The sequence below is a fragment of the Diplotaxodon limnothrissa genome, linkage group LG1 (assembly GCF_057381915.1).
Source record: "Diplotaxodon limnothrissa isolate DT_005_m linkage group LG1, D_limnothrissa_male_GT1.1, whole genome shotgun sequence".
NCBI classification, from domain to species: domain Eukaryota; kingdom Metazoa; phylum Chordata; class Actinopteri; order Cichliformes; family Cichlidae; genus Diplotaxodon; species Diplotaxodon limnothrissa.
The window spans coordinates 23823904-23848529 of record NC_140596.1 but is presented as its reverse complement, the minus strand read 5'-3'; the positions used below and the strand labels follow the sequence as shown (position 1 = coordinate 23848529).

The 24626-nt window shown below is 39.2% G+C and overlaps 2 protein-coding genes across 3 annotated transcripts in view; one reads left to right on the top strand and one right to left on the bottom strand.

Annotated features, from left to right (window-relative positions):
* kif18a (kinesin family member 18A) overlaps positions 1-22775 on the bottom strand; it is a 50459-nt gene extending 27684 nt beyond the window's left edge. The window contains exons 1-6 of one of the 2 annotated variants that reach the window (XM_085355396.1): positions 22714-22775; positions 20579-20904; positions 19056-19213; positions 18631-18735; positions 10165-10275; positions 9793-9990 (exon numbers count right to left, since the gene is read on the bottom strand). In XM_085355396.1, the coding sequence (XP_085211522.1) occupies positions 9793-9990; positions 10165-10275; positions 18631-18735; positions 19056-19213; positions 20579-20904; positions 22714-22775 (960 nt within the window). Of the gene's footprint in view, positions 1-9792; positions 9991-10164; positions 10276-18630; positions 18736-19055; positions 19214-20578; positions 20905-22713 lie in introns of those variants that run through there. The other variant, XM_085355405.1, reaches the window with a different exon arrangement.
* Positions 22776-22836: 61 nt separating this feature from the next.
* Positions 22837-24626, top strand: part of mettl15 (methyltransferase 15, mitochondrial 12S rRNA N4-cytidine) — a 62192-nt gene continuing 60402 nt past the window's right edge. The window contains exon 1 of the mRNA XM_085355390.1: positions 22837-22866. The gene's annotated coding sequence lies outside the window, so the exon portion shown is untranslated. The remainder of the gene's footprint in view (positions 22867-24626) is intronic.

Below are 24626 nucleotides of genomic sequence, written 5' to 3'. Positions count from 1 at the left end.
GGCAAAAAAGTATTTAGTCAGCCACCGATTGTGCAAGTTCCCCCACCTAAAATGATGACAGAGGTCAGTAATTTGCACCAGAGGTACACTTCAACTGTGAGAGACAGAATGTTAAAAAAAAAAAAATCCATGAATCCACATGGTAGGATTTGTAAAGAATTTATTCGTAAATCAGGGTGGAAAATAAGTATTTGGTCAATAACAAAAATACAACTCAATACTTTGTAACATAACCTTTGTTGGCAATAACAGAGGTCAAACGTTTACTATAGGTCTTTACCAGGTTTGCACACACAGTAGCTGGTATTTTGGCCCATTCCTCCATGCAGATCTTCTCGAGAGCAGTGATGTTTTGGGGCTGTCGCCGAGCAACACGGACTTTCAACTCCCGCCACAGATTTTCTATGGGGTTGAGGTCTGGAGACTGGCTAGGCCACTCCAGGACTTTCAAATGCTTCTTACGGAGCCACTCCTTTGTTGCCCAGGCGGTGTGTTTTGGATCATTGTCATGTTGGAAGACCCAGCCTCGTTTCATCTTCAAAGTTCTCACTGATGGAAGGAGGTTCTGGCTCAAAATCTCACGATACATGGCCCCATTCATTCTGTCCTTAACACGGATCAGTCGTCCTGTCCCCTTGGCAGAAAAACAGCCCCATAGCATGATGTTTCCACCCCCATGCTTCACAGTAGGTATGGTGTTCTTGGGATGCAACTCAGTATTCTTCGTCCTCCAAACACGACGAGTTGAGTTTATACCAAAAAGTTCTACTTCAGTTTCATCTGACCACATGACATTCTCCCAATCCTCTGCTGTATCATCCATGTGCTCTCTGGCAAACTTCAGACGGGCCTGGACATGCACTGGCTTCAGCAGCGGAACACGTCTGGCACTGCGGGATTTGATTCCCTGCCGTTGTAGTGTGTTACTGATGGTGACCTTTGTTACTTTGGTCCCAGCTCTCTGCAGGTCATTCACCAGGTCCCCCCGTGTGGTTCTGGGATCTTTGCTCACCGTTCTCATGATCATTTTGACCCCACGGGATGAGATCTTGTGTGGAGCCCCAGATCGAGGGAGATTATCAGTGGTCTTGTATGTCTTCCATTTTCTGATGATTGCTCCCACAGTTGATTTTTTCACACCAAGCTGCTTGCCTATTGTAGATTCACTCTTCCCAGTCTGGTGCAGGTCTACAATACTTTTCCTGGTGTCCTTCGAAAGCTCTTTGGTCTTGGCCATGGCGGAGTTTGGAGTCTGACTGTTTGAGGCTGTGGACAGGTGTCTTTTATACAGATGATGAGTTCAAACAGGTGCCATTCACACAGGTAACGAGTTGGGGACAGAAAAGCTTCTTACAGAAGACGTTACAGGTCTGTGAGAGCCAGAGATTTTCCTTGTTTGAGGTGACCAAATACTTATTTTCCACCCTGATTTACGAATAAATTCTTTACAAATCCTACCATGTGGATTCATGGATTTTTTTTTTTTTAACATTCTGTCTCTCACAGTTGAAGTGTACCTCTGGTGCAAATTACTGACCTCTGTCATCATTTTAAGTGGGGGAACTTGCACAATCGGTGGCTGACTAAATACTTTTTTGCCCCACTGTATGAAATGGAAATATTCACGTCACTTCACTTTTCTAAAACAAGCAGACAAGAACATTACAGTAATATGTAAACTATGTCCTGGGGAGAAAAAACTATCGGCCGCTGTCAATAGCACGAGTAATCTACTGAAGCACCTGACACGGCAGCACAGACAAACCCTTCTGAGTGATTCTTGTTCATCATCCATGGATAACACCGCGGCAACTCCTGCTAAGCAGGCAAAATTTTTTACTTCAGCAGCACAGAAAGTGTCTGAAGGTGAGCTTAAAAAAAAAAGATTGCAGAAGAGATGCTACCGCTGTGTACTGTAGAGTCTCCGTCTTTTAGGTGCATATTAAACAAAATACCTGTGTGTGGCAAAAAAGTAGCACAGCCCGATCGAAAAACGTTTTCTACTTACTTAGATAAGTGTTATGCTGACATGGAAATGGAGCTTAAAGGGACATTCGAGAGTTTGGAATATATTTCCAAACTGCTGACATTTGGACCAACCATAACAAAAGTTTTCTCGGAATGAGGGCACATTGGATTGATCCTTCTACTTTTGTATGAGGACATGCAGCGCTAGCATGTAAAAGAGTTTGAGGGAGACACACATATGATGTCATCTGCAATGAAATTGAGCAAGTACATTCGGCTTATGGACTGAACTCTAATTTTATCAAAGCTTTTAGAATGTTCCAAAAATCAGACTCTGATGAGGAATCCGAAGAAGATGAAGAGCAGACCCTCTCCACAGAATCTGAAGGACAGTTTTCTCTCCCTCCACACTTAAGGTGTGCATCATACACACTGAACTTAATTTTTCATGATGTTGAGAAATGGCTTCAAGCAAATGAGGCAAAATTCATCTACAGAAGTGCAACTTCAAAGTGTTCTGCAATGTGGACAAAAGCAAACCGTTCTTCTGTTGCTTCAGAGTTAGTAGATAATTTTTTCAAGAAAAAACTCATAGTAACTGTTTCAATATATATATATATATATATATATATATATATATATATATTAGGGGTGCAACGATACACAAAATTCACGGTTCGGTTCGATACTTTGGTGTCACGGTTCGATATTTTTTCGATACAAAAAAAAAATGTTCATGCCTTTTTAATTTGTCATTTATTAAAATTATTAATATATATTTTAACACAAAAGTACAGTTTTTAAATTTAACCCTAACCCTTGTGCGTGTTGTTTTTTAGCTCATCATATTGCAGCCACAGAAATTCTTTTGTCCATGAAACCATAAAGCTGCACTTTCTTTTTGCCTTATAGTCTGATTTGTCATAACTTCTCCGTTTTGTGGTAAGCTTTTCTTTGGCTGTCACTTCTTCACCCTGACCTGTCTTATTTGGCTCAGCAGAACTAAAATATATATCTGTCTGTGAAGGTTCTCAATCATCCAGGTCATCGTAGTGAAATATATATCCTGCCGCACTCACATAAGCTCAGCGATTCTCTGCGCGATCAACCTCTCACATGTTTAAGCTGCGGGAGATTTCACTTGTCATGTTTGCATAGTAAGCTAACGATTAATAAGACGATGTCAGAGGAATTGGTGCACAAATTATCATCACTCACAGATCAGTGCTGTCGCTCTCTATACACAGTTCGCAGGATTGCAAAGTGAAAGCAAAAAAACAAGCGCAAATTCAAACACGATTTCAATATGTCACATATTGACAGTGGCTCACCCAATGACATAATTACCCAGCTACATTTCTGAAAGAATGCAAAAGCATTGACATATATTTTTCCTTCCTACAATAGCCCGACAGGCAGGGGAGAGATAGCCATGGGACGTCGGGCTAGCGATATTGCGAGCCCTGTATCTGATTGAGGAATCACTCATCTTTGGAAAAGAGAGTTTATTACAGAGAAATGTCTCTTTCCAAAATAAAAGCTATACTATCCGCTTCTTCTGGGCTATATTCTCAGCAGCATATTAAACATATCAGGTCTCCATAAGGAGAATCCTGTGCTAACAGCTGTCTAAATGACTCGGCTAAAGTTTGTAGCATGCATGCTTGTTGTTTTTGTCTTTGCACTAGGATGATGTCGGTGTAAATGTGCAGTCATATTCGTTGTGTTCCCACTAGTGCTTTCAGGTTAATCTCGTTGAAATAACCTTAACGCCACAACACGGCAAATCTCCATTAACGAGCTACCCTATACAGAGGGGCTAGACGGCCAACACGTTAACGAGCTAACTGCGCTAACACACTAGCTCCCACCCATGTAATTGAGCATTGCATGGCACATCCAACATACTGTTTTACTTTAGTCCATGACTCGCTTACCTTCAGGGTCATACGTCACATGAAAACCAAAATAATTCCAAACGCCAGATCTGAATGAGGGTGGGGAGGTCCACTTCTGTCTCGCTAGCTTGCCCTGCGCTCTTCCTTCTGACCATCCTGTCTGTGTTGAGTGCTCAGTGAATCTGCGTTCGACTACTCCGCCTAGGCTGCACTCTCGAGCCTAGGCGGAGTAGTCAAATGCAGATTCACTGAGCGCTCAACACAGACAGCATCGTCAGAAGGAAAGTTGATAAAATAAATTACAAATTTTGTATTGTTCTTTTTTTTTCTCCCCTTTGGTTTTCTTTCTTTCTCTCCCCCTCTTTCTTTCATTCTTTCCCCCTGTCCTATCCCACAGTCATGTCTGTCCCGTTTGCAACTGAAAATAAAATAAATTCATAATTATAATAAAGGTCAATCAAATGGACCAATATGATGATCCACTTAAAATAAATCCTCTTGGCATCTTTCTTGGCCTCAAGACAACAATTCTGATGGCTATAGATCCAAACGGGACACAAAAAAAAAAAAAAAAATTGAAAAAAAATTGAAAAAAATTGTATTGTTCGATACATATGCGTACCGAACCGAAAGCACTGTATCGAACGGTTCAATATCGATACGAATATCGTTGCACCCCTAATATATATATATGATGAACAGGCACATGGGTCAATACATGAGCGGGACACAGAAAGGAATTGGCAAGAATACCAGAGGCGCAAAACACCAGCTACTGGTAGACAGAACAATCAGCCGAGACTGCAAGACCAGACTGACCAACCTGTGCACTGCCTGGATTGATTACAAGAAGGCCTATGACTCAATGCCCCACAGCTGGATACTGGAATGCCTAGAATTGTACAAGATCAATGGGACCCTAAGAGCCTTCATCAGGAACTCAATGGGGATGTGGCGTACAACACTAGAGGCCAACTCCAAGCCCATAGCACAAGTCACCATCAAGTGCGGGATCTACCAAGGAGATGCTCTGTCCCCACTGCTGTTCTGCATAGGCCTGAACCCCCTCAGTGAGATCATTAACAAGACTGGCTACGGATACAGACTACGGAACGGAGCAGTTGTCAGCCACCTCCTGTACATGGATGACATCAAGCTGTATGCCAAGAGTGAACGAGACATCAATTCACTGATCCACACTACCAGGCTATACAGCAATGACATTGGAATGTCGTTCGGACTGGAGAAGTGTAGCCGGATGGTAACAAAGAGAGGGAAGGTAGTCAGAACTGAGGGGATTGAACTACCAGAAGGCAACATTGCAGACATAGAGGACAGTTACAAGTACTTGGGGATCCCGCAGGCGAATGGGAACCATGAAGAGGCCGCTAGAAAAGCTGCAACCACCAAGTACCTGCAGAGGGTCAGGCAAGTCCTGAGGAGTCAGCTGAATGGTAAGAACAAGATCCGGGCCATCAACACGTACGCCCTGCCCGTGATCAGGTACCCTGCTGGGGTAATAGGCTGGCCAAAGGAGGAGATAGAAGCCACTGACATAAAGACAAGAAAGCTCCTTACCATGCATGGAGGGTTTCACCCCAAATCCAGCACCCTGAGGCTGTACGCTAAGCGGAAGGAAGGGGGCCGGGGACTGGTGAGTGTCAGCACCACAGTCCAGGATGAGACAACGAACATCCAAGAATACATTGGGAAGATGGCCCCAACTGACCGAGTGCTCAGTGAATACCTCAGGCAGCAGAAACCCAAGAAAGAGGAGGGAGACGAGGAACCATCATGGAAGGACAGGCCCCTGCACGGTATGTACCACCGGCAGATAGAGGAGGTGGCTGATATCCAGAAATCCTACCAGTGGCTGGACAAAGCTGGACTGAAAGACAGCACAGAGGCACTAATCATGGCAGCACAAGAACAAGCTCTGAGCACAAGATCCATAGAGGCTGGGGTCTATCACACCAGGCAAGACCCCAGGTGCAGGCTGTGTAAAGATGCCCCAGAGACAATCCAGCACATAACAGCAGGGTGCAAGATGCTAGCAGGCAAGGCATACATGGAACGCCATAACCAAGTGGCCGGCATAGTGTACAGGAACATCTGTGCCGAGTATAACCTGGAAGTCCCGAGGTCAAAATGGGAGATGCCCCCAAGGGTGGTGGAGAATGACCGAGCTAAGATCCTGTGGGACTTCCAGATACAGACGGACAAAATGGTGGTGGCTAACCAACCGGACATAGTGGTGGTAGACAAACAGAAGAAGACGGCCGTAGTGATCGATGTAGCGGTTCCGAATGACAGCAATATCAGGAGGAAGGAACACGAGAAGCTGGAGAAATACCAAGGGCTCAGAGAAGAGCCCGAGAGGATGTGGAGGGTGAAGGTAACGGTGGTCCCCGTGGTAATCGGAGCACTAGGTGCGGTGACTCCCAAGCTAGGCGAGTGGCTCCAGCAGATCCCGGGAACAACATCGGAGATCTCTGTCCAGAAGAGCGCAGTCCTGGGAACAGCTAAGATACTGCGCAGGACCCTCAAGCTCCCAGGCCTCTGGTAGAGGACCCGAGCTTGAAGGATAAACCGCCCGCAGGGGCGTGCTGGGTGTTTTTTTTTTTTTATATATATGTGGCCTTACCCTAAAATAAATTTTTGTTTTATTTATCATGCTCTTATGTGAAGTGTCTGACGTATTTTTGTCTCATAGGTGATCAAGGTGGGCTTTTCCTCAATGATGGACAATAAAGAAGCTCTCCTGGCTGCAGTCACTTTACCTAAATTTAAGTTACGCTGGATCAGAGAAGAAGAGAAAAAAGACATGGTTAGGGCAATGCTTACTACAGAGTGCCGTGGGTTGTCTCTTGAAGGACAACAACCTGCTCAAGATCACAAGAACCCTGCTGACTCCACTGATGACTTTTTTTCATTTGAGGAGGGCGACTGTATCTACTCTGCTGAAACAGAGGTGATGGAATATTTGAAATCTGCTGGGTCTGAGCTGGGTGTTCTTAGCCAGTTTCCCAGGATTAAGGACATTTCACTGAGGTACAACACAGCCACAACATCAAGCGCACCAGTCGAAAGGCTTTTTAGCCTCAGCAATCTTGTGCTTACACCCAGAAGGAACAGACTGTCAAGTGAACGCTTTGAGAGACTTACATTAATGAGATAAAACAAGTTTTTCAAAAACGAGACAACTAAGTAGTACAAAAAGGTTTTTGGAAAACGTGAGTGCATACAGCATGCAGGAAATATGGTGCTCATTGGTTTGAGGAAGTTTCAGAGGAATTCTGTTTGTTAACCAAAGGTCAGAGTTAACTTCACTTTGTTGAAACACATGACATGATTACATACATTATGTATGAATATGTTACTCATTGCTTTGAAAATTAAAACATTTTAATGTTTACAGCGTGATACATGTCATGTTTAACATTTGTTAGGTTAAGCTTTTTTGTTATTCAGATATGTTGCTAAAGAAAGTTACATTTCTTACCAAAAAATGTAATTATTAAAGAATGTTTTTTTTAATAGAATGTAATAAAGATGATTCAGAAAGCTAAAAGGCTAAACTATTTCATGTTGACTCGTATGTTTTAAAAAAAAAAAAAATTTATTATTTAAAGAGTTTAATTTCTATTGTTTGTCCACTCAAGGTTTATAGGGATTTTAAGAAGTATTTAGTTAAATTACTTATTGAGTAATTAAGTTACTTTTCAGACACAGTAATTAGATAATCAATATTGTATTTAACATACTTAAGTAATTAATTACTTTTGTATTTAACATACTTAAGTAATTAATTACTTTTTTAAAGTAACTTATCCAACACTGACAGGAACAGAGCGGGAGGGAAAGAGAGAGAAAGAGAGCCAGGGTCAACAACGTCACATTATGCTGGGCTTACACTGTGCGATTTTTGGCCCATTTTGAGCCGATTTTTGAGTCGTGCGACCGTTTTGGCGATCGGCCCGATTTTAGCCTTCATCGTGCATCGTGTAGTATACGTGGGGTAACGAGAAGCGATTAACACCTCACGACCAGCTCCCGATCATCAATCGCTTGGTTGTGAGGATTTCAAACCTGTTTGAAATCCTTGCAACCGTCGTGAGCGTGTCACCGCAGTTTCTCACACAAATGTCAGTGAAAAAGACGGCGCAGCACAGCAGTGCAGCGTGTGATCTGGACACAAGCGATGGAGGCACAACTTGTAGAACTTTGGAAAGCTCATCCGAGCCTTTTCGATGTGGCCTCACAAAATTATCACGACCACAACAACCGTGAAAATAGTTGGATCTACATTGCTGCTCAATCACAGCTGCCTGATCAATGTTTTTCATTAGCAATTTAGCAAAGTTGATGGTGGTGGTGTGTCTGTGTGAGTGAGTGAAAGACAGAGAGGGAGAGCGAGCGACAGCATTTCTGTTATAACCTTCATTTTATGTACGCACAGTGTGAGCACTCATGTCGCATCAGAGCATCGGGTCGTATAGTGTGAGACCCTGCATCGTGACCTATGAACTTCTAACCCCTGCGAGTCAATCGTACAGTTTGAGCAGGAGCTGAATCACGCGACTGGGAAAAAAAAAAAAAAAAAAAATCACACAGTGTCTGCCCAGCATTAGAAAGGTATAGTGATGATCCACAACTATTTTCAGTTGCGGATGATATTTAATTGTGTTGTGGTTTGCAGTGTTTTGTGTTATTTCACTTTAAATTTGTTTAAAAGGAAAAAGCTGAAAATTTAAATAGTAATAGAAATGTGAATAGTTGTTTTTTGTAATATTACATTTTATGTGGAGTGAATAAATAAAAGTATAATTACTTTTGGCCCCTAGAGACAAAACACATAAAAACTCCAAAACACGTAAAAACTCAGAAGAACGTGAAAACAATATACATATGCTTTCAATTGTGTAATATAAGTGATCTAGGTAGCTCTGTTTTGGAAGTTCAGTTAACGCAATAAATGTGTTTTGGAGTTTGTACGTGCTTTGTCTCTTGGGGCCACCGCATATATTTATATATAAACATATCTAAATAAATCCACTCTTTTTTTACATTAGTAATTCCTTTTGTGCATAATTTTATATTGTTGTTAATAATAAATTAATTAAAGCAACAAAACAACCTGAAGAGCCGGTTCGGAGCCGAAAGAGCCGGTTCTCTAAAAAAAAAAATCCCATCACTAGAGGCGAGGCCGAGTAACGTTGCGTAGAGACAAAAGTGGACGAAAGAGAGGCAAACTTGCGGCTCCACAAGTATAATTATAACGTAACATATACTATATCGATATAAACAATATTGTCACATCTTATATCTCGTATGAAAATATATCGATATTTTTAAAAAACTCGATATATCGCCCAGCCCTATTAGTAATGTTAATAAACATATATATAGAGCCTATATATATATATATATAACCTAAAAGGCTAGTAAGGTAAGATAAGAAATGTATACTTTATCTTAAAATTTGGAAATTATTTTCTTTAAAAAAAATAAAAATTAAACAATCCTAAATCTAATATCTAATATAATTGGCATTAAAAGGCTGTTTTATGGCCTGTATAGATTTTTGGGTTTGAGAATTGAGGTCAAAAATGTCTCCTTTTATAACAAACATATTCAACCCTTGTACTCTGCAATATGGCAGCCGCTTAAGCCGAGACGTGTACAATGAGTTGAGCATACTTATAGTTAAGGGTTCTGTTTACTGCAATATTACAGTTTTAAAACATCAGGTGCTGCCTTATAGTAACCATCCAAACCTTTTATTTGCCAGTTAGGAAACAATATTATCAACTCATTGTTTTTTTTAATGTTACTAAGTTTTTTTAAGCTTTTTAAAAGGTTTTAAATGGCTCTCAGAAACAGCTGTGATTGTAAAGTAGTCCCTTGTACATTCACTTTCACTCACCTTTGGGTCAGCAAGAGCATTGATGACATTTCCCAGGGCGAGGAGTGAACGGTTGATGTTAGCGCCTTCTCGTAAGCGTGCCCCTTTAGCGTTGGTGGCACTGGCTCTCTCTGAGCCTGCCAAGTCAATCAGGCTCATTTTGGCAACACATACATTATGATTGAGGCTGGCAGTTTTGTCCTGCTGTCTCAAATATATCTGGAGGAAAACAATAGAACAAAGTTCATTCAAGGTTATCAAAAACTAAAGTCTGATACACTGTTACATGATTGGAGCGATAAGGAGTCTTTAAAAAAACGTAACTTTTCTATTTATATTTAACATTAGTATTTATATCTTAATTTATTGATGATTTCTGGTCATTTAGCTTACCTGAAATACAGCATGGGAACGAGAAGAGGTGGCGTTCATATCAGTCGGGTGCTGTGTCCTGTTTCGATTGCCAGAATCCAAAGCCTCGAGAATCTGCTCTGCAGATTTGGGCTGTCAGTAAAAACAAAAACAAAGACGTGAACATACACAGGACGCCACACAGGGAAAAATAACTTGCAGTGCACTGCCATCAAAATACATTTCGCACAGCAGCAATCATGATACGATAATTAAGTGAAACGCAGTCTAATACTGCAAGATAATCTGTGATACATCATATCTGCCCCTGACAAAATAAAACATACACCTAAACATGCTTTTATTCAGACATTTACATTTTTTCCCACGTGTTTCTGTGCAATATCATTATTTCTCAGTCTTAATAATGAGGCAATTCATTTAATTAGCTTCGTGATTTGCTTTCCCCTGCCTTTATCCCCTGTGAGTTCCTTCTTCTGCAACATGAGTTAAATTCCTCATTCATTTGATAAGCACCATCTCAAGTAGTCATGAAGTAGTGATTCTGGTTAGTCACATTGGCAGAGGAATCTATTTAAAGAACCAGCCTGCTCAAATAAAAATGTATAAAATATATTATGGTATATAATATTATGTGTAACACAATGTAATAATTATACATTACAAGAACAAGTGCTATGATATATTTCCCTATATGGAACCGCCACTGAGCAATTCTGGAGAACAATTTTAATGAAAGCAGTAGTTTTACTGATTTGCAAGTTTCTGGTTAAATGGAAAGATAGTTGAACAAACAGAAGTTAATCTTTACAACTGCTGACATCACAAAGTGCAAATTTAAATTTGTTTTCTCCCATATTTATTTCATTTAAAAAAAAAAAGAAAAAAAAAAAGACAATCATTACTATAAAAATTTGCATTTCCTGCGAAAATGCAGCGTGGATGCTTTAAAGCTGAAGCTGTATGCAAAAACTAGCTGAAAAAGCTGAAAAGTTGCAGAAATTGTAAAAACTTTGCAGAAGCAAAGGAACTTTGCTAAAATGTAATAACTTAGCAGAACTGCAATATCTTAGAGGAAACATAATACTTGGCAGAAATGCAATAGCATAGCAGAACTTAGCAGAAATATTGTAACTTACCAGAAACATGATAACTTCTCAAAAATACAATAATTTAGGAGAAATAGTATAAGATAACAGAAAGAATATATTTAGCCAAAAATACTTGAACATTACAGAAACACTATGATTTAGAAAAATAGTACAACATAGCAGAAATACTGTGATTTACCAGAGACACTGTGATGAAGTATGAATATTGTAATTTTAAATTAATACTATGTTTTAGCACAAATACTATAATTTGACAGAAATACTATCATTTGGCAGAAATACTATGTTTCAGCACAAATACTCTGGTTTAGCAAAAATATTATAACATAGCAGAAATACAATTATATAGCAGAAATGCTATATTTAGAAAGAAAAATATAATATAGTAGAAATAGTATGATTTATCAGAAATACTGTAATCAGCACATATACTGTAACATGACAGAAATTCCTCCACTTAGTAGTAATACTATAACATAACACAAATGTTATGATTTGGCACAAAAACCATGATTTGGCAAAAATACTATGATTTAGCAGAAATACTATGATTGAGCAGAAGTACTAAGATGTAGTACAAGTACTTTGATTTAACAGAAATACAATTATGGAGGAGTAATACTTTAAAGTGGGAGAAATATTGATACACACACACACACACACACACACACACACACACACACACAGAGCCTAAAGGGAACAGTATTTGTGCCATGGAGTGTTAACAAGAATGTGAGGTCCATATTAGAAAAGCTGGTAAAATCATAAAAGTTTGCAGAATACTGTAAAAGGCTTTTTCTCTCTCTCTCTCTCTCTCTGTGTCTCACACACACACAAACACACACGGCGAGAGAAGCAAGTTTCTAGGTCAGTCAAGCAGACTGGGAGCAGCTAAATTTGAATCCACCAATCAGAGAGGCTGTGTACTTTTTCCCGCCAAAACAGGTGCACACACGCGGCACACAGACAGGATTTTTGTAGTCTATTTCTCATAGTGAGGACTCCCCTCAAACAAATGACCATAATTTCCTAACCGTAGGGGCTAGAACGGTTATTCTTACACGGTTTTGTTCAGAAGAGATGGGGGAATCTTCAAGTGTTGACAATTTATCATTAAAATATGGATTTTTAGAGATATATGACATGGATGACTTGTTGGCTTAGAAGCCACGAAGGCCCCAATATGCAAATTTGAAGGCCTCAACCCACATATATGATTGGCTGGCTGGGAAGCAGTCCAGGCCCTGATTTGTAAATTTGAATGTCTCATCCCTAAGATATGATTGGCTGGCTGGGAAGCCGTGCAGGCCCTGATATGTAAATTTGAATGTCTCAGGCCTCACAGAGGATTGGCTGCCTGGGGACCTGGCAGTAATATATAGAAATAGTATGATTAAGCATAAATACTACATTTAGTAGAAATACTATGTTTTAGCACAAATACTATAAAAAGCAGAAATACTATATTAAGCACAAATCCTATAAAAAGCACAAATAGTATGATTATGCATAAATACTACATTTAATAGAAATACTATGTTTTAGCACAAATACTATAAAAAGCAGAAATACTATATTAAGCACAAATCCTATAAAAAGCACAAATCCTATATTAAGCACAAATCTTATAAAAAGCAGAAATACTATATTAAGCAATATAAATATCCTATAAAAATCCTTTAAAAAGCAAAAATACTGTACTATGATTTGGTAGAAAAACTATAATTAATCAGAAATACTATACTTGGCAGAAATACTATATTTAGCACAAATCTTATAAAATAGCAGAAATAGTACGGTAATAACTTAAACAGAAAAATTGGAAAAGCAAAATGGACAGCTGAAAAAATGCTGAACATGCTGAGGGTCCCTCAAATATACTTGTTAAATGAAAAAAATCGGCAAAAAATATATATAACAGCCACACAATCAGAAATATGGACACATATGGAAACACACATGCACAGAGAGAGACACACACAAGATCCAATTCAGTCAACCAGCCTAAATATATTGAATTTGAATCTTAAAATGAGATCATCACATTAAAAGTCTTTCTCTCTCTCTCTCTCTGTCACCCACACACATACACATACACACACACACGCCATTTAACATGTTATTTAACGTTTATCTTGTCTGGACATGTCAACAAAAATATTCAACACAATTTAACATGTCATTTAACGTTTATCTTGTCTGGACATGTCAACAAAAATATTCAACACAATTTAACATGTCATTTAACGTTTATCTTGTCTGGACATGTCAACAAAAATATTCAACACAATTTAACATGTCATTTAACGTTTATCTTGTCTGGACATGTCAACAAAAATATTCAACACAATTTAACATGTCATTTAACGTTTATCTTGTCTGGACATGTCAACAAAAATATTCAACACAATTTAACATGTCATTTAACGTTTATCTTGTCTGGACATGTCAACAAAAATATTCAACACAATTTAACATGTCATTTAACGTTTATCTTGTCTGGACATGTCAACAAAAACATTTGACAGTAACACTTTCCCTTATTCACAGGTTTTTGTTTAGGAACAACAGCATATTTACAGTTTTCCCTCTAAGTCTGCTCCGTTTTTTGCTCACAACCTCTCCTGCTTTTGAAAAGATTCTCTCTGCAGGTACAGAAGAAGCAACGATTCCTAGGTATCTCACTGCAAGTCTGCTTAGGGATGGGAAGGTTTGTTCATGCTCTTGCCACCAAACCAATGGATCCTTATCTCGGGGAATCAGTTTTTCCTCTGAGTACCGGCGTATTTCAATGAGTACATCACTGGAAGCTGACCGGTGATGTTGGCTTGACACAACCTGCATGTCAAAATCTGTCCATATCCCTCCTTTTGTTGCAGCTGGACCTGCGGGTGGAGGACTTGGGATAGACCCTGAAGTAGAAGGCCCTGAGGCAGAGCTAACAGCAGGCATTGAGCTTACAGTTAGAGTGGGAGCAGACTGTCCTGTCTGATAGACTTCTTGCATTTCAGTGTGGAGATGTTTCTTTAATACTTCAACATTGTCTTTGTCACAAAAACCAAGGTGTTTAAACCTAACCTAACATCCAGAAATGTACTTGCAGCTAGACAGTGAATGCTCTGAATACCCCTGAATCTGCGCTGGCATTGCTGTGCCAGCTGTGTGGCAAGGGAGCTGTCCTGATATTCACAGGCTGCTACAGCCCTGTGAATGAGTGACACAAGTGGAATAACTTTGGAGACTGAAACATGTTTTTCAGATGAAACTTCCTGTGTTACTTCTTCAAACGGCCATAGTGCAACAACTGTTTCCTTGATCAGGGATAATTCTCCCGCATTTAAGCATAGTTGATTCTTCCCTAAAAGGCAGAGGGCTGTGGTCACGGCTTCATTTTGCTCACAGAGCTGCTCCAACATGTAAAAGACAGAGTTCCAGCGGGTATCTACTGACTGAATTAGCTTGTGCTCTGCCACTTTCAATTGTTGCTGAATATCCTTAAGCTTCTCAGTAGCCTTTGTGCTGTGGTGAAAAAAGGACACAATCGCACGGCATTTTTCCAGCACCTGCACCACTTCTGGGACAGCTTTTACACTGTCCTTTACAACTAAATTCAGTGTGTGTGCAAAACATGGAAAATGCCTCCATCCAGCTTTGTGCACTGCAGCAACCATATTTGCACCATTGTCTGTGACAACTGCAACCACCTTCTCAGTTATGCCCCATTCTTCTGTGATTTGCTTAAGTGCTGAGCTGATATTATCTGCTGTATGCTGCCCATGGAAAGAGTGGGTTTCCAGGACAAATTCTCTCATTTGCCAGTTTTCAATGAGATGGCATGTTACAGTCAAATATGCCTCTGTGGACACTGAGGTCCACATATCAGTGGTGAGAACAACACTGGAAGCATTTCGCAAAGATGCTCTTACTTTGCCTTTACATTCATCAAACAAATTTACAAGATGAGTCTCAGTCAGTGATTTTCTTCCTGGGAGTTTATATTTTGAGTCAAGAGCGCTCACAAATCCCTGGAAACCCTGGTCCTCCACTATGGACAGAGGCTGGAGGTCCTTCACAATCATCTCTACAAGGCATCTTGCGAGTGTTACTGCTCTTGGGGAATCATCTACAAAGAAAATAAAATACAAAGGGCAAAACAAAAGATGGGGTATACTGCACTGAATGTTTAATCTTTTTAGAGTCATGTATGCAGTCTGTTAAAATAGCCTAAGGGGAAAGGAATTGATAGTTTACATATACTTGCTGTTTTACATAGAATGCTGTGTGAATGAAATTGTCAGTATAATACATAATTAAAGGAATAAATAAGTTTGTCAATACCTGCATTTTAAAATATTCAAATAACTCAGCCAAAAAAAATTAAACTGAGTGAAAATAATAATAAAGCTAATAGATAATAATAGTATCTATAAAACGTTTCTCTTATCTATGAAATAATCTTCAACTGAATTTTTATGTTTTAAAGACTACAATGCCTGTTTTACTGCAAGTACTCTGTATATTTTAATGCGACCTAGCCTATGTACCCAGCATTTTCCTCCTCTGTACCTGGATAGTGCCTGCCTGCAGCACTAAAGGACTCCGCGAGAGACATCTGTCTCGCCCTAGCAGCACCTGTCCCTCTCCTCTCCTCGGTTCGCCTCGACATGACCTCATCATATTCTGTGTTATGATTAATTCTGAGGTGTTGCCACAACACCTCACTGTCTTGCCACATACATCACAAACCGCGTCTTGGCTGTTTGTGGAGGTAAAATATGTCCACACATGACTTCGCTTGCGTTTGGCCATTGTTTTGAGTGCGCAAGTGCGCACGCCAAGGGGCTGCGAGACATTTATACAGCCGTATTTCGCACATGACTATGAAAGGCGGAAGAGGAAGTAGTTCCTTCAAATGTAGATAATCCGAATGTTATAGTTTCTTTCCACTGTGTTCCTGTTGATGATAAACTAGATATTTACCCTAAATTACTAAAATATCGATATTTTAATGTGAGAATCGATTCTAGAACATAAATGACTGGTATCGGAGGAATCGATATTTCAGGATCGATCCGCACATCACTAATATAGAAATAGTATGATTAAGAATAAATACTACATTTAGTAGAAATACTATGTTTTAGCACAAATACTATAAAAAGCAGAAATACTGTACTATGATTTGGTAGAAATACTATGTTTTAGCACAAATACTATAAAAAGCAGAAATACTATAATTTAGCAGAAATACTATATTAAGCACAAATCCTATAAAAAGCAGAAATACTGTACTATGATTTGATAGAAAAACTATAATTAATCAGAAATACTATATTTGGCAGAAATACTATATTTAGCACAAATCTTATAAAATAGCAGAAATAGTATGATTTAGCACAATAGTAATAACTTAAACAGAAAAATTGGAAAAGCAAAATGGACAGCTGAAAAAATGCTGAACATGCTGAGGGTCCCTCAAATATACTTGTTAAATGAAAAAAATCAGCAAAAAATATATATAACAGCCACACAATCACAAATATGTACACATAAGGAAACACACATGCACAGAGAGACACACACACACACAAAATTCAATTCAGTCAACCAGCCTAAATATATTGAATTTAAATCTTACAATGAGATCATCCCATTAAAAGGCTTTCTCTCTCTCTCTCTCTGTCACACACACACACACACACACACACACACACACACACACACCTCTCTCCCTGTGTGTGTGTAAGTTTCCAGCTCAGTCAAGCAGACTGGGACCTGCTGAATTTGAATCCACCAATCAGAGAGGCTGTGTACTTTTTCCCGCCAAAAACAGGTGCACGCAGCACAGAGAGACACAGGATTTTTGCAGTCTATTTCTCATAGTGAGGACTCCCCTCAAACAAATGGCCATAATTTCCTAACCGTAGGGGCTAGAACGGTCATTCTTACACGGTTTTGTTCAGAAGAGATGGGGTAATCTTCAAGTGTTGACAATTTATCATTAAAATATGAATTATTAAAGATATTTGACTTGTAATGCACCATAACTGAGTAGAGGCGAAGCAAAAACTGCCTTGACTTGCCCTCAAACAACGCTTTCTAACTCTAAATCTATTTGGAGTATCAATATCATTCTTTCACCGTAAGAGACAGCAGGCTTTGGTGAACAGTCATGGAAATTTTCAGGTCTCTGTGGAAATCCAACAAAAAGTTATGACGAGAGAAAAAAGTGGTTCATTTCCAGAGTTTGAAATCTGAAGAAATCTGAGCGAAGGACGAATTTCCTACCCTCAAACAAGTCTAACTCATTTCAGAACGGTAATAGGTGAGAAAGAAATTCTTGAATTGTGAGCGTCAGGAGTGTCTGAAGATATACTGGGACAAGCCTCATGTCTTAACTTTGTTTCGTTAAAGAGATATGACGATTCGAATATGCCGCTCATTACAGAAATCAAGCGGTGATTTTGAACAAACTCTCCATTGACTTTCTATGGAGAGTTTTCCAACTTTGTGTTGGTCTGAGGAGATTTGCAAAAATTCTATAAGTCCCACAACAATGATAGTGACATTTCCTGAAAGCCAGCACAAATACCTACATTTTGATGTATAATTTTTAGAAGTTGAGTGAAAATTGAGCAAGTAGCAAGAAGTTGTTCAGACATGAAGAGAAGACTGCAAAACCTTCAGTGGCACACTGGAAGCCAAGAGCATAGCAACCATAACAACGCATGTATTTTGTGAAAAATCACAATTTTGCAACTCAAAACTTTAAGAGGGATAAAAGTAAAGCGGTAAAAGATTTGAAAAAGCTGATTTATACCTGAATAGCCCAATAATTTGAGAACATTTTAAAGTTTGAATGGTTGTTCTACGTGAAAATATGAGGAAGTAGTTAAGTTTCAAAAACAAGAAAATTTAGCAGAATTGCAGAAGTTTCCCATTCATTTCAAATTAAAGGAAAAAAGCTTAATATTTTAAAAAGTATAATAGTGAAAAATACCAAAAGATATAGCCATCATTAGCAGAAATAACAGAATAGTTTAAAATTTGAACGGTGAAAATAGCACAAAAATTGTGGAAGTAGATCCACGGCGAAAAGTGTACGGAAACACCAAGAAGGAACTCAATAGTGTGGATGCTTAAAGCATCCACACAATTATTTTTTCCAACCTGCTCCTGTGTCCTGGCCCAAGATGAGCTACACAGGTTTCATGCTTATTATACAATGAGCTAGCACCACCTGCTTTTACCCAAATATTGCTCACTTTCATGCAGTTTTTTAATGTTTTTAAAAGGACGGGCATTTTTCAACAGAAGTGCATGCATGGAAGTGTTTTTGTGTGTGTTTATTTTAATAATAGATGGTAGTACTGACCTTATGCAGTGTGAGGCCTTGTACAACCACTCCTTTAGAACTGTCCTCCCTGACTGCAAGAGGTCCTGCATTAGCCAACAAATCTCTGATCTGTTCATTGTAAACCTGTGAACACGTGCAAATACAACAAAACACTATGAAACCACACAAAGACAAAAATGTATGGTCAGGTAAAAGCTTGCAGACACAATGATACTGCAAGGTGTAGAAATCATGAATGCGTACCTGCTGCGATACCTTTACATACAAGCAGTGTAGGTTGAGAACACATTTTACAACTTAAAGTCTTCTGTACAAGTCTGACTATCCAGACTTGACACAGTGATGTTGCACAAACAAACAACGTAAGAAACAACATTCCATAAACAACAAGGAGAACAAAGCAAAGTAAAAATAAAGGTAAAAATAAAGAATCCAATACTCACTTCAAGATATGAAAATGCAACTGCAAACTCCTTCTCCTCCTTGGCGTCATCCATGCGTTTGAAGAGCTCTTTCATTGTGCGGTACATGACCCCAGGGTCATTTTGTGAACCTAACATGGTATGTGTCTTGCCTGCTCCGGTAGCACCATAGGCAAACACTGCAAGTGAAAAAGTAATTAAGAGTTACAGAAAACTCTACAAAAACAGTTTCAACATAAAGCTTGCTTAGAAAAGAGCATAACCAAACATGTAATGTGAAAAACTTGGAATGTGAGCAATGGAAGTATCAAGTATATCCAAAAGGAGAACTGAACTTACACTATTTAAAAGTCTCAAGCCAGCCTCCAATGTTTAAAATTTTTCTTCCAAGGAAGAAATTTTGTAATTGTTTTTTTTATATGTTCTTGAGCAAACACAGTTTTTCTCTGGACATTCACTGCTTTTTCGTTTATTTTTGGTCCAGTTCTTCCAGCTGACAATTTTCCAAGGAATGTTTTTTTTGTTGTTGTTGTTGTTGTTAACCCACTTAACACCGATTATATGACTCATTCATAAAAAGAGCACCTAACCCAAGGGATGAAACAGTGTTTTCTCAACACATAAGAGAGAACTTTGCACAGTTATAGATGGCATCTTTAGGCACTTTGTCATTTTGACAACACTGAGCATGTACAACCATCTGTAAAACACATTGGAGGCTGTCTCATGGTTTGGGGCTGCATTTCAGCCAGTGGTGCCGGGGATCTTGTTAAAAGTGATGGAATTATGAACGCAGAAAAGTACCATCAAATTTCAACCTACTATGCAAAACCACCTGGAAAGCATTCCATTGGCAACAGCTTCATTTTTCAGCATGACAATAATCTCAAGCCTACAGTCAATTCAGTAAAAGTATACCTGGATCTAAGAACACACAATGGAACACGATCAGTCATGGATCGGCCTCCCCAGAGTCTGGACCTCAACATTATTAAAGCAGTGTAGGATCCCCTTGACGGGGATTGATCTACCAACATCTAAAGAATGTGTTTTGAGAAGCCTGGAGAACTATTCCTGAAGACCACTTTTACTTGGTATACTGTTTTTTTTTTATAAATATTTACAGATGCTTCGATAAATCACTGCAAATATTTCCCATTATATTAGCAAAGCATAAGGGAATGAGAGGTGGTTTAAGACTTATGCACAGTACAGAACTATACAAAGTAATACTTTCTCAAGCTTTAAATTCACATTAGAGAAATAAATACAATTCTTTCTTTTTTTTTTTGGCTTAGTCAATTGCACCAAAATATATGGTAAAGAATAACACTCTGCACTCCATTTATCCAGCCCTGGAATAAAATCGTATCTTTGAAGGTCTATCCCCTTCACAGCAGTGAGGGTAATTTGTCGCTGCAGACAGATAAATAACTAGCACACTACAGAACGAGTTAATCAGCTCCACATCTTTTTATAATTGGCAGACATCATGACTAATTCAGACAGACTGTAGCTGCAGCTTGTACTCATTAATTTGTCACCTGTACAGTTGAATCCATTCATCACCCCATCCAGCACTCCTTTAGTGGTGTTCTCAAAAATGTCGACTTGTGTAGCATTCTCGTCGAAGACTAGGTCAAAAACAAACTTCAGGTCTTTGTTAGCCTTCTTATTGATGTTTCTGTTTCGTACTCTTTGTGACCCAAAGCACGACAAGTCCTCTTCTTTGGGGTCAAATATGAGCATGTGGTTATCGACGACCTGGACCACATTTCGACAGTTTTCGCGCTTTTCATTGTCATTGGCCGGCCTCACTCGAACAACAACCTTTACATGGCTGCACACATCACTCGCCATCTTGGTTTCCCTGCAAGGAATGAAGCATTACAAAACAAGACAACAAACAAATAAAATGTTAACTGGATTTCACAATCTTGAAAATATGCTGATAAAATTCAAACATGGTCTGAGGACTTTGAAGGCAGAGTTGAACTTGTTTTATGGCCTAAAAGTGTTTTCATACAGAATGCCACAGGAATGAGTCCTAAAAACTGGAAACACTTTAGCTTTTTTGAACTTCCAGTTCCATCGTCTCAAAGTGCAGACTAAGGTCAGGTCTCACTGTAATTTATAATATTTCTTGTCTGTTAACTACCAGACAAGCAATATGCACTCTGTGTAGAGCAAGGTTTCAACATTTGAAATCAGAGCAAGTCAAAGCTGTGCAAAGCTTGTGGTCAGAGGTCTACATACACTCATCATGACTGTTCTTTTTCTAGAGTGAAATGATTGTACAGGACACATCTTTACCTACTTAAAAAAAACAAGAATTGGGTGCACATGTTTGAATTTATTTGGGATTTATTTGAATCCAAACAGGGTCAAACATATACATACAGGTTCAAATATATAAATACACCCCCACACTAATATTTGGTAAAATGTCCCTTAGTAAGTTGCACCTTAGATGATTTTGTAGCCATCAACAAGCCTCTGGCATAATTTTGGCTCAATATTTGATCAATCTTCTAGGCAGAAATGGCTTTGGGTAGGCAATTCCACAAGCTTACTGTTTAGTGCTTTATCCATTCCAAAAGCAGTTTTTATGTGTGCTTGGGCTCAGTGTCCTGCTGGAACACCCAACTGTGACCATATTTCAACCATCTAACTGTTTATTTGAGATAAAGTTAAAGAATTTGGAGGTTGTCCTTGTTCTTCATTATTCTCTCCACTTTGTGTAATGTACCAGTATCACTATGAGTGAAAAAAGCCCCAGAGCATGTTGCTACCATTACCATGCTTGACGGTTGGTACAGTGTTTTTAGGATTTATTACCATGACATGAAATTACCATGGCATTCATGCACATGATGAGTCTATCTAAACCTCTGACCACAACTGTACATAAGGATACTGAAACTTTCACAAAACTAATAACAATAATCTTTAAATAAAAAAAAATAATACAACAAAAACCTACACTTGTGTTTTAAACGTTTTGGGTTAGGGACTGATACTCATGGACATTTTTCAGTGACATTAAAATAAAATAAAGATATATATCTATATATACACACACACATACATATATATCGTGGTAATCGGAGCACTAGGTGCGGTGACTGCCAAGCTAGGCGAGTGGCTCCAGCAGATCCCGGGAATAACATCGGAGGTCTCTGTCCTGGGAACAGCTAAGATACTGCGCAGGACCCCGAGCTTGAAGGATAAACCGCCCGCAGGGGCGTGCTGGGTGTTATTTATTTATTTATATTTATATATATATGTATATATATATATATATATATATGGACCGGGGATTCACTTTAATAACAGCATAATATAATCAAATGCTGTCTAACATGTATTAACACGCAATTTTCAGGTACAGCTAGCTCAGTACTATTAAATGGAATAAACAGTCGAAGTCGAGCACACGTTACAATGTGATGACAATCCTGCCAACGTAAATACAGCAGGACTGGCCAGCCCCTGCCATCTAGCTAGCTGTAGTACAGTCACTAACAGTAAGATGGCATTGATTACTTCGTCTCCGATGCAATCTTCGGTCTTACCTTTTGTTAGTAACGACTATCGTCCATATCCCTACTAAGGCGACACTTTCAGATCAAACGCTCGGTTTAAAAGTAGCTCGAATTAAGTGAATAAACTCGCTAACCTTGTCGCTAGCACAACCGCCGCCAATATTTTCAAAAAAGCTGTCGTCTTCCTCTGTGGCATCTGATAGGTCGAGAGGGGCGCGTCACTAGGCGGGCCGTGGTGACGCACAGTGCACGCTGCGGAAGGTGGAGCTACTCCGTGGTGTGCTACGGTAAGCTACTGCCGCTTTCTGTGCATAAGCACGGTTGTCTGGCTCAACATTTGTGAAACTTGATTAAATGGACCTGACTACACCGTCGGGTCCTTTTCAGTATATTTTATTGACAGTCTCTGTAGGTATGAAGCGCGGTCATCCAACATGGTGGCATAGCAACGGTATCCTCTGCATCGCTTTATTTAGATGTAACATGTCCAGCCTCTGCTGATATCATAGCCTGTATACACGTATTACAGAGCATTAGGGTGGGCTAAACATTCAAAATTTAATAGATAATAGCTTTACAGTCATGGCCACGTCAAACACGTGCATGCCTTTTTGTATCTGCTCCATGTTCAGGCGTTTTTAGCTAGGTAGATAGCTAACCTTTACACCAAAATACTGTTTTTGTGTGGGGAGTTGCTACTAAATATCACCATAAATGATGGCACATGTTTGTTTAAGGGAACTGCTAACCTCTAACAACCTACAGATAAGTTAGTACGACCTTCCTACTCCTAGCTTGAAGGATAGCAGCTAACGTTTAGTAAACAGCAAGAAGAGGTAGGTGTGTGTGTGTGTGTGTGTGTGTGTGGGGGGGGGTTCATGAGAAAAAAGGACCTACTTATTAAACTACACAATAATATCCGCATCAGTCTTTCCCTACAATACAACTCTTATTGTAGTTGTAGGCTATAAAATACAAAATAATCACAGGCATCTGAGGACAGACAGACAATAGTGAGGTGTGTGATAGGAATGACAGATGGGTTCAAGGTAGGGGTGGGATTACATCAGGGATCAACTCTAAGCCCCTTTTTGTTTGCAGTGGTGATGGACAGATTGACAGATGAGGTCAGGCAGTAGTCTCCATGGCCTATGATGTTTGCAGATGACGCTGTGATCTATGGTAAGAGTAGGGAACAGGTGGAAGAGAGCCTGGAGAGGTGGAGGTATGGTCTAGAGAAAAGAGGAATGAAAGTCAGGTGAAGCAAGACAGATTACGTGTGTGAATGAGAGGGAAACAGGTGTAACAGTGAAGCAGCAAAGGACAGAGTTAGTGAAGATAGATGAGTTTCAATACCTGGGTCAGCAAATCAAGGCAATAGAAAGTGCACAAGAGAGGTGAAGAATAGAGTCCCGGCAGGCAAGTGTCAGCAGAGCGAATGGCCTACCACCTACATAAAAAGGGAAAAAACTGTAAATAGAAACTATTGAGATAACTTCATGTCTTATGGCTGAAGCTGAAATGGGGACGTCATTTGCCTGGAGGAGTTTACTCGTGCTAACATGGTGTCATGTAGTTTAGATACCTGCTAATGAAGCTCATTGCAATAATAATAATAATAATAATAATAATAATAATAATAATAATAACAATAATAGGTGTTTTCCTAGGTCCACAAGATAAAAAAGCGCCGTCAATTGACAATAAAAAGAAATATTGCTGTGAGATGGTATACAGGTTTTTCACACACATGAATTCACATGTGTCTGAACCACTGCTGTAAAGTATGTATAGACGTGTATAGAATGCTTCACAATATTACTGCAATCATGAACTGAGAATCATGGCCACATCTTTAAATATATTCAAAATGAAGTGTGTTATTGGAAAGGTTTAGTCAGTCAACAGTTTTTGCATCTGCCTTGAATTTAGAACCGTAATGTTTTCCTCTTCCAAGTAACGTAAGATAGCTTTTAATTCATAGTTTTGTATTGTTCCTGTTCCCACCTGTTTGGTCTCAGTGCAGCTGTTAAACTGGATAAACCCC